This window comes from Myotis nattereri (genome assembly GCF_964212035.1).
Source record: "Myotis nattereri genome assembly, chromosome: 3".
Lineage (NCBI taxonomy): Eukaryota > Metazoa > Chordata > Mammalia > Chiroptera > Vespertilionidae > Myotis > Myotis nattereri.
This window is the reverse complement of record NC_138077.1, coordinates 117,968,651-117,979,748: the sequence shown is the minus strand read 5'-3', so window position 1 is coordinate 117,979,748 and position 11,098 is coordinate 117,968,651. Positions and strand designations below refer to the sequence as shown.

General features: G+C 46.4%; 1 protein-coding gene across 1 annotated transcript; it reads left to right on the top strand.

The window, feature by feature from the left end:
• Window positions 1-990: 990 nt before the first annotated feature.
• On the top strand, window positions 991-1,431 carry LOC308517305 (multiple coagulation factor deficiency protein 2-like; the record flags this gene model as incomplete). Its single annotated transcript, XM_081088415.1, has 1 exon — window positions 991-1,431. The coding sequence occupies one exon, from the start codon at window positions 991-993 to the stop codon at window positions 1,429-1,431; it is 441 nt and encodes a 146-aa protein (XP_080944541.1).
• Window positions 1,432-11,098: the final 9,667 nt, after the last annotated feature.

Genomic DNA, 11,098 nt, shown 5'->3' with positions numbered 1-11,098 from the left:
CCCTGAGGACCTGTATGGAGATGTCCAGGGGAAACTGTCTTCGGGAAGAGCCATGGAGGAGCTCTGGGCAGGCAGGGCCTCCAGCTCAGCGCTGCCTGCACCTCCAGCAGTGCGAAAGTCCTGCAATCCCAGGAGAGCAAAGAGCACAGTCACAATACACATCTCACCTGCACAGAGATGTCCTCCGGACACCCAGTACTGCAGCCCTAACTACCCTGGCTCTTTTGAGTTACTGCCAGAGCTGATCTCCGCATCAGGCACTTCGGGTGAGCGGCTTGAAGATCAGCAGAAACTGCAAAGATGGAGCCTTGCACTCATTAGTTTGAGATTATTTAGGGAAAACCAAGATGGTTTTATAGAGCATTTGCTCTTACATGATAGCTAAGGCTGAGCGCTCTAACTGGTGACCACTGGCTCCTCTGTGCAAGTTCCTTTCAGCCAAGCAGAACCCATGCCCTGAGGCTCAAGGCTCCATGGGCACACAAGCCAAACACTCCAAAGGGACAAGTAAGGACCCTTGAGTTCGGTGGTCCTGGCAAAGGCTTGCCTAAAACTGAAGGGGCAGCTCTGAGTGGGGGCTGGGGACTGGGGAGAGCAGGTAGGGCAACAGGTGCCCCTGGGATCCCATCCTGCAGTGCCCAGGAAATTGCCAACCATCAGCAGTGCAGGAGGCCTGGGTGTGCTGGGCTGGGGCGCACTCTGCTGACCAGTGCCAAGAGCGCACCCAGCCCTAGGTAGGCAGCCTATTGAAGCCTGGAACCTCATGAGAACAACCTGGTTGTTTGGCTGCTCATATTCATTCTTAGATATATATTTATCTTTGTAAAACTTTCATTTGGCATCTCCCCCCACACACTTGCTATTTTTTATTTTAGTAATATTTTTCGGGTTCTAGAGAGGTGCTGAGGACTGGGGCTGGCGAGGCTCACGCAGGGTCGCTGCGTGTCTGGCAAAATTGGGCAGCTGAGGGCCAGGAGGGTGCCAGCGACCATGAGATCTCTACAGCTGCTCAGAGCCCCCTTCCTGTGCGGCCTGCTCTGGGCCTGTTGTGCCTCAGGCATCAGGGCCGAGCAGCCTGGGGCCAGTTCTTCCCATCATGGCAGCATGGGGCTGGATAAGCACACAGTGCAAGACCAAGAGCATATCATGGAACATCTAGAAGGTGTCATCAACAAACCCGAGGCAGAGATGTCTCCACAAGAACTGCAGCTCCATTATTTCAAAATGCATGATTATGACGGCAATAATTTGCTTGACAGCCTAGAACTCTCCACAGCCATCACTCATGTCCATAAGGAGGGAGGGAATGAACAGGAACCACCGATGAGCGAAGAGGAACTGATTAACTTAACAGATGGTGTTTTAAGAGACAATGACAAGAACAATGATGGGTACATTGACTATGCTGAATTTGCAAAATCACTCCAGTAGACATTATTTGACCATCTCCTAGCTATTATGCAAATGTGACCCATTATAATGTGATTGAACACTTTCAGTAATGCAGAATAATTCATTTCCAATTCCTGCTGAAGTATTTTGGTAAAAACCTGTAGCAAGTGTGACACTGGTGTGAGAAAGAGAAGTCAAGAGCAACGGGACATGTTGTCCCCAAGTACTGTTAAATCTGTTGGGCAAGGGCTCGATTGAAGAGTCTTTGTAAGAGTATTGGATAATTGGAGCTGAGGACTCAGGAACAGGACTGTAGAATACTGCTGTTCTCTTGGTTTTATTTCATGCTGCCTGAAAACTAAGATGAGCTTTGCCAAGTGGACACACTTTTCAGTAACAGTGAAGGAATGGAATCAATGCCAAATGTTCCCTCTTGTGGGTGCTGTCTCTTCAGGAAAATGGCCAGTTATTCTGTAAAGTTCCCTGGCTTAAATGATTACTTGCTTTGGGCAAATGAGTATTGATTAAGCTATCAAAGCCACAGCCTCACGTGAATGTCAGATACTGAATTCAGCTAGCCAGAGTCTGTATCTTCTGGCACTTGGATATGATACACCACTGACCTAAGAGATTAACCTTTTTCAGTTTTTCAATATTTTATGAAACTACTGCCATATCCTTATACTTTATTTCTTTTATGTCTTCTTCAACCTGGGAGAGACCTTGAATTTAAAACTGTTCTCTAATCAATAGCACATGTTTTAGCTTTCTTAATATTTGTATTTAACTCTTGTTTCTAGAGTTTCGCTTTTGCAGTTTAGAAACGTGGGCATGCAAGGATTTTCCCTTCTGCCTGATACAGCGGTGGTAAAACTACTAGCTGCCGTAGCCAAGTGCAAATGAAAAGATCATTCACCGGGCACAGTGATTAACCTGATACAAGTTGTATTTAGAAGGAGTATTGTTTAAATGACCCCTTCTAACCTAAGTATGTGAATTCTTTCAGATCAGGAAAGATTGGAAAGAGAAGCCTAAAAACTCAACAGTGTGAGTCTCAGTAATAGCTGAAAGTGAGAAGCAGCAGCAAATTGTGATTTGGTTTATTGGGTGTAATGGACATACTGTGATAGAAATCATAAAATAATGATTGAATGGGAGGAAACTGCATAAAATTTACTGTAAGATGTATAGAGACTTATTTTCTTTATTGAAGTATTCTTATAAGAAAACATGTATTTGTAAAAATGGTTTCCTGTGTCACGTATTTGTGCAATCAGAGCTGAATTATAAACTATTCTTGTAAAATCTAGTTATTTTGGAAGATTTATATAATGAATTCTGGGTATATGACCAATAAAACTGATGAAACAAACAAAAAATAATAATAATATTTTTCGGGTTCTAAATACAGAAAAATAAAAGTCATATAAAATCCCATCAGCAAAAATTACTTTTAACGTCATTTCATAAGCACAATTTTTTATCTAGTTGAGATCATGCTGTCCAAGGGTAGTTCACTACTGTCAGATCCAGGTCCTCCCCTTGACTCCATTACCAAGTGACTTCTGGTTGGTAGGCAAAAGTTGGAGAGTGGGAAGAAGGGTTAAGCCAAGGTATGTGTCTCTCCTCTTTGGGAGGAATTTTCCAATAGTGGCTGCATCTCCTCTGTGGTTCTAGCTTCCACTGTGCCCAGCTTCAGTGTCCTGGTGACATGCCTTCTCCAGCCTGGAGGGTGGCTTCCTGCCCTTGCTCCTCTCTGGGTTGCCTCAACATGACTGGCTTCTCTACCCGCCCCCCCCCTCAACACCCCCCCCCCCCACCCACACCCCATCACCTGTGAAACATTTCCTGTAATAAATTCCTTGTCCGAAATATCTAAAGTGGCTTACTTTCCTAACTAGATCAAGGTTGATTATGTCACATCAATAACTTTTAGCTAATTTATCACTCAATGTTATTCTATAAAGGTTTTCCTGTATCTTTAGTTCTTTACAGCTTTTCTTAATGGCTTCATAATATCTTATTACATCACACCTTAACTGAGTCACATTTAAGTTTCAAATGTTTACTTAAAGTATAACATTGCTATGAACATCTTGGGTATAAATTCATATCCACATTACTAAGTATTTGCTTAGACTAGATTTCTGGAAGTGACCAAAAAGGAATGATTGGCTTTAAGATTCTTGATAAACATTGCCCCCAAGTCCCCAGGGAGGCTAGAACCATTTACCATGCCCTCTGCAGCACTGATTACATTAATTTACTCACTAACTTTATAGGCAAGAAAAAAAGGCATCTGACTATTACTAGCTTTTTGTTGTTGTAGTTTTATTTTTATTTTTTTGAAAGAGAGAGATCAGTTTGTTGTTCCACTTATTTATGCTTCATTGGTTGATTCTTGTATGTGCCCTGACCAGGGATCAAACCCGGAACCTTGGCGTAACAGTTGGTTATTACTATATTCATGTAGATGATATAAAGATTCTTTATATTGTTAGTGAGCTGGAATATTTTTCAGGTGTTTACTAGCCATGTGCATTTCCTCTTCGGTAAAATATCAATTTTACTATACAGTTCTTAATGATTCTCTTCTTGCCTAGGATGTCAAGTCAGGGTTCTCAGATGCTAACAACAAAATTGGTTAAATTAAGCAGAAATGGGATTATTGAAAGCATATCATTCACCTCCAAAGTGGATGAGAAAGCTGGAAAATTGGGTTCGGGAAATAGATAGAACCAAGGAACCCTAAGCTGGAAATATGTCATGATCCCACCCTAAAATGGTCTGAATAAGATGCCACTATTGATGTTACCTTGAATGTTGTTCCTGGCATTACTGCCACCCACAATTAAATTCTGGATGTCACTACCATAATGAATATTAAACTCTTCTTACACCTTTGTCATTCCTGTAACAGCTTGTAAACTGCATTAATTCCTTCCCTCATAAAGAAGTAGAGTTTACCTCTTTGAGTTGGGCTGGCATTTTGACTTGCTTTGAGTGACACTGTACAATTTTTGAGGAAGCCTTGCAGCTCCCAGAAAAATGCTCCTTCTGAGAATCCAGCCGCAATCCTGTGAGGAAGCCCAAGATCACCCATGGAGAAAGGCCCAGACATCCCTGCCTCGGCCAAATTACACCAGCTGAAGCTACAACAGAGATGAGCCACCCCCACCACATTCTGTTCAATTTGCAAATGAATGGTGGTGATTATATAAAGCCACTAAGTTTGAGAGTAACCTATTATATAACAATAGATAACTGAGACACACCTTTAAGGCTCAAATTCTGGGCAAAAACAGTCATTGGCCAAGCCTTCCCAGAGTCAGCATTATTTATCAGCCAGACACAGCTCCTCCCGGTTATCTATTCCCACCAGGTCCTCATCAACCCTTGTCTTTGCACATTCTGTTCCCCCTTTATGGAATGCTCCTTTCCATCTCACTCATCTCACACCCACCACTGCCTGCCTGGTAGTCTTTTACTCTTTCAATTTTTAACAAATAGAGCAACCACTAAAATATATATAAGAACTAAAAAAAAATTAGAATGGTATGCTAAAAAATATTTAAGTCAAAGGAGGAAAAAGGGAATAAGACAGGAGACAATGAAAACAACATATATCCATATATTCATATACAAAAACTTATACATGAACATTCATAGCAGCATTATTTATAAAAAGTGGAAACAATCCAAATGTCCATCAACTGATGAATGGAAAATAAAATGTGTATCCATACAATAAAATATTTGGTAATAAAAAAAGAATGAAGTATTGATACATGCTCCATAAGTAAACCTTGAAAACATCCTATATAATAAAAGGCTAATATGCAAATCGACCAAACGGCGGAACGACCGGTCACTATGACGTGTACTGACCATCAGGGGGCAGACGCTCAATGCAGGAGCTGCCCCCTGGTGGTCAGTGCGCACCCACAGGGAAGCACCACTCAGCCAGAAGCTGGGCTCACGGCTGGCAAACACAGTGGCAGTGGTGGGAGCCTCTCCCATCTCCATAGCAGCACTAAAGATGTCCCCTGAGGACTCCCAGACTGCGAGAGGGCGCAGGCCAGGCAGAGGGATCACCTCATTCTCCCCACCCCCCACCCCAAGTGCACAAATTTCATGCACTGGGCCTCTAGTATGCTAAATAAAAGAAGATACAAAAAAGCATAGTGTATGATTCCATTTGTATGAAATACCCAAAAGAGGCAGATCTACAAAAACAGAAAGTAAATTCATGATTGCCTAGGGCTGGGGGGTGGGGCACTAAGGGGAAACGGAGTGACAGCTAATAAGAGGGGTTTCTCTTTGAGTTGATGAAAATGTTCTAGAATTCACTGTGGTGATGGTTTTACAACTGTGAATAGACTAAAAGCCACTGAATTATGCACTTTAAATGTTTAAACTGTATGATATGTGAATTATCCTATCTAATAAAAGAGAAACATGGTAATTAGCATATGACCACTACCCTTCCCATTGGCTAATCAGGGTGATATGCAAATTAACTGCCAGCCAAGATGGCGGCCGGCAGCCAGGCAGCTTGAAACTAACATGAGGCTTGCTTGCTTCAGTGACGGAGGAAACCAATGTTCCCCGCCTGCCTTGCCGGCCTCTGAGCTTGCAGTTTGAAACATTGTAACAAATATAGAAGCTAAACAAAACCCCAGAAACCTGCTTTCAGCCAGCCGGGATCTCAGAGCTGGAGTTATACATTGTTTCGATTATAGAACACAAGCAAACCAGATACCTTCTTTCAGCAGCCGAGGCCTCAGAGCTGGAGCCAGAGCTAAAGCTGGCCCAGAATGAAAAGAAAAAGAAAAAGAAAAAAAGGAGCAGTGGGGAGCTTCAGCCCTCCATCCTTCACCCAGACTGGCCAGGCACCCCAGTGGGGACCCCCACCCTGAAGGGTGTGTGACCAGCTACAAACAGCCATCATCCCCTCACCCAGGCTGGCCAGGCACCCCAGTGGGGACCCCCACCCTGAAGGGTGTGTGACCAGCTGCAAACAGCCATCATCCCCTCACCCAGGCTGGCCAGGCACTGCAGTGGGGACCCCCACCCTGATCCAGGACACCCTTCAGGGCAAACCAGCCAGCCCCACCCATGCACCAGACCTCTATCCTATATAGTAAAAGGGTAATATGCCTCCCAGCACCGGGATCAGTGGAGCTGGGAGGCCTCCCAGCACTGGGATCAGCGGAGCCAAGAGGCCTCCCGGCACTGGGATCAGCATGACAGGGGGCAGCGCCCAAACCCCCTGATCGCCCTGCAGCTCTGTGTGTGACAGGGGGCAGGGCCACAACCTCCCTATCCGCCCTGTTCTGTTTGTGACAGGGGAAGGCGCCCCAAACTCCTGATCAGCCCTGCTCTGTGCCTGATACAGGGGAGCTCCCCAACCCCCTGATCGCCCTGTTGCTCTGTGTGTGACAGGGTGCGGCGCCCCAAACCCCCCGCCCCCAACGGGCCCTGCTCTGTGTGTGATGGGGTAGAGCCATAACCTCCCCATCGGCCCTGCCCTGAGTGTGAGAGTGGCGGCGCCCCAACCCCCTGATCGACCCTGCTCTGTGCGTGACAGGGGGCAGCGCCCCAACCCCGATTGGCCCTGCTCTGTGTGTGACAGGGGGTGGCGCCGCAACCTCCCCATTGACCCTGCCTTGAGTGTGAGAGGGAGCGGTGCCCCAACCCCCCAATCGGCCCTACCCTGAGCGTGACTGAGGGTGGCATCGCAACCTCCCAATCCACCCTGCTCTGTGCATGACAGGGGGCGGCACCCCAACTCCCCAGTCGGCCCTGCTCTGAGCCCAACCAGGGGCTGCACCTAGGGATTGGGCCTGCCCTCTGCCACCCGGGAGCAGGCCTAAACCAGCAGGGTGTTATCTCCCAAGGGGTCCCAGACTGCGAGAGGGTACAGGCCAGGCTGAGGGACCCCCCTTTCCCGCCGAGTGCACAAATTTTTGTGCACTGGGCCTCTAGTATCTCAATAAAGCTGATAAAAATGTTTAAGCTGATAAAAAAAAAATTTAATTAAAAAGTCTGTTTTAGAGATTCAGCTAAATGAGTACATACTCCACAAGGCTTTCCTGAACTTCCCAAGTAGAGCACACACACACTTATCTCCGGAAACCTGTACAGCACTTCACAGGGGCACAGAAAATCACTGTAGCTTCTTTCAGCAAATTCCAGAATGAAAGCTGGCAAGCCATTTTAAGAAAAATCCTATTATGAAAATGTCACATATATAAAAATAGAGAAAAGTGAGCCTCCACCTCCATGTACCTGTGACTCACTGGTGGTTTCAATGCAGCAAAGCCATTCCGTACATCCCAATGCCCTTGCTCCTGAGGCTCAAGGGACCTCGAAAGTTAAGAGTCCATAGCACACTGCTAGTAACTTAGCATTTACTAAGTGCTTGATGTGTCAATGACCGTCCGAAGCACTTGGAATATTCTAGCTCATTTAATCCCCAAAACAGCCCTAACAGGTGAGATTATTATACCCACACTGAGGACATTAGGCTTAGAGGTGAAATAACTTCTCCAAAACTAAGTGGAAAAAAGGAATTTCATACTGAGATTACTATCTTAAGATAGTAATTCATATTAATCAGAAAAAATAACATAATAATCAGTTAACTTAGGTGAAAGAATAGTGCTCTTTCTGGACCCAAGGCCACTTACAAGGCCCAGGTCATATGCTTGAAGTACAGATGGCCTCAGTTTGAAGTGGGACTGCTGAGGGGACCCCCTGGGGCAACTCCATTTGACTTGACCTCTGTGGGCTCTACAGAGCCAGGCTCGTCCCAGGAAACCAAGAGCCTTAAAAGCTAGAATGACGACAACGGTGCCCCTCGAACTTCTAGAACTGTTCTCCAATGCCAGTGTGCCTGCCGAGCACTTGAAGTGGCCAGTTCAAAATGAGACACACTGCAGTAAAACGCTCATTATATTTTGAAGACGTAGTACAAAAACAGAATGTAAAATATTACATTAAAAGAGGAGTACTTTAGATATGCTGGGTTACATAAAATATTTTATTGAAATTAACCTCACCTATCTCTTTGTACCTCTTTAGTGTGGCTACTGGCACATTTAACGTTCTATTTGTGGCTCACTGGGCAGAGCTGTTCCTGACTATGCCCGTGCTGCTCGGATGCCAGCTCCTGTGGGCTCGCCCTTATGAATGCTTCTCCCAGGTTTGCAAAGAAGCGGGCAGCACTGCTGGCACAAGATGCTGGCCAAGTGCAGCTGGACTCAGAGACCAGGGCTCCAGGACCCCAGAGCTCCGTGGTGACTGCAGTCGGCCTCACCCTCCACGGAGAACAGCTTCACACATAAAATAAGGATGAGCACAACTCTATTTGAAACCTGGTTTGGGACAGCCCACAACCTGATCAGTCCCTCGATGCCGTTCTGTCACCAGGAAAAGAGACGCAGCCAGGGTTTCTGTTTGGAGATGAAGCCGCTCTGCTGAGCAGGGTGTTCTCAGTGGTCCACCACAAGACGGGCTTCAAAACTCATCAGTCTGAATGCACTGCCCTTAGAAAACTGGGGTTCCTCTCCAGGGTAGACCTGCCCCCCACCCCGCTGCCCACTCACAGCAAACTCTGCCCCTCAAAGCACATTCCAAAGTTCACTTGTGAGGACTTTGCCAAGGATGGCTTGGGCATGAGGATGGCTTGGACACAAGAACTGCTTGGGCACGTCTGAATGCTGGACTACGCTGCCATGTTCTGCTGACCTTCGGTTTAGCCGTTACTAAAAAAGCACAGGCATTGAACCTATCTATGTAGAAACATCACCTGATGATGTTAGTGCAGAGTGAAGGCTAACGAAATCCGATCTGGCTGCATCAGCTGCTGGCTATGACCCAAAGTGAGCGAAGTGAGGCTCTGAAAAGTCAGGCAGGAGAAGTGGTTGTCATGGCACCAGTCAAGTCTTTGATGGCTGAAGCTACATTGCAGGCTGTTGGGAGCCATTAAAGATATTGGCTTAAACAAAGCCATCTTAAGAACTATAAGTTTCTGGTTCCTCCAGAAACTCCTAATGACCAGAAACCGCCTGTGTCTTGCAAATTGGCCAGCAGTTAAAGATAAACTACCCTCACACAGCTGCTAAATCACACATCTCCACTGATAAACACACAGCCATCCGGAGCCTGTTAAATCACACATCTCCGCTGATAAGTACAGCCATCAGGAGCCTAATAAATCTCTAGTAATAGGTTACTGCCCATAGACCCCTTTACCCACCCCCCCCCACCCCCCGTCCCTAAAACAGTATATATCCTGCCGCTGTGAGAATAAAGTTTGAGGCTTGATCAGAACTTGTCTTGCCTCCATTCTTTCGTGTCCCTTGTTTGTCTCATTCTCCTAGGGTGTCTCTTCGTTCCCCCGTTGTTGTCCTGCGGGTCGGGGCAGCAGGCACCTGATCCTTCCTCCCCAGTGCCCAGTACACAGCAAGTGCTCAATACCTATGAATCAACACGAAGGAGGTGCGTTAATTGTAGGGTGCGTGGGCCCTCTAGATCCTGGGAAAGGGAAATGCAGCCACCGACAGCCAGGCATTGGCCCGGCTCCAGTCAGGAAAACCTGGTGCCCACAGGTAGGCTCTTGTGGAACATACATTTCACAGAACAGCATCAGAGAAGGCCACTCTGTGACTCAGAAATGAAGGGACAAAACTGACGACTCTGAAATCACGTCTCAACACAGACAAACATGAACATCGTCCACACCAAAGGACCAGACACATCTCCCCTGAGTGACTGCTGCCACCTTATCCAACCCAACATTAACCTCACTCCATTCCTCTTACTTTCTCAGTTAAAGTTAAGATAACCCATCACAGAACTCTCCACCTCCCTGACAACATCCAACCCAGAGCACAGGCCTGCTTCCTTGAGGCCTCCCTGGAAGCTCCCCTCCCCCATGGCAGCCCAAATCCCCTAAATCCTAACCTGCTCCGCCTGAGACTCCCTGGGGCTCCCATGGCACAGAGCTCCCCTCCTGCCGGTCAGAAAACCCACCTGTGCTGAACTACCCTTCCTAAAGGGTCTCTGGCTAAAAGGAACTAACAACCCTTGGCCATAAACATCCCTTCCTAGGTTGCCATGGTGCCTATTTCCCCAGGCCTGACAAAGGGAAAAAGGAAATGAGCACAGGAGAGATGAGAAAATTCAATGGTGGCAGACGAGGATGAATTTGACAAGGGGATTTCCCATTGTCAAACCACTAAAGAAAGCCCATTAGAAAACAGATTATAGGATTACCCAAGAGCCCATACATACCTACACACACACACACACACACACACACACACACACACACACACTAAACCAGGGGTGGGCGAACTTTTTGACTCGAGGGCCACAATGGGTTCTTAAACTGGACCGGAGGGCCGGAACAAAAGCATGGATGGAGTGTTTGTGTGAACTAATATAAATTCAAAGTAAACATCATTACATAAAAGGGTACGGTCGTTGTTTTTTTTTAGTTTTATTCATTTCAAACGGGCCGGATCCGGCCCGCGGGCCGTAGTTTGCCCACGGCTGCACTAAACCATTTCACTAACTTCAGTACTTTCACAAATTACTTGTGACTCAAGTTGCAAATGATGAACACAAGCAGTTAAGGAACACAAACCATGCATTGGCAACCCGTGGAATTAAGAGCAAGCAAGAGAAGTCTGGCCTG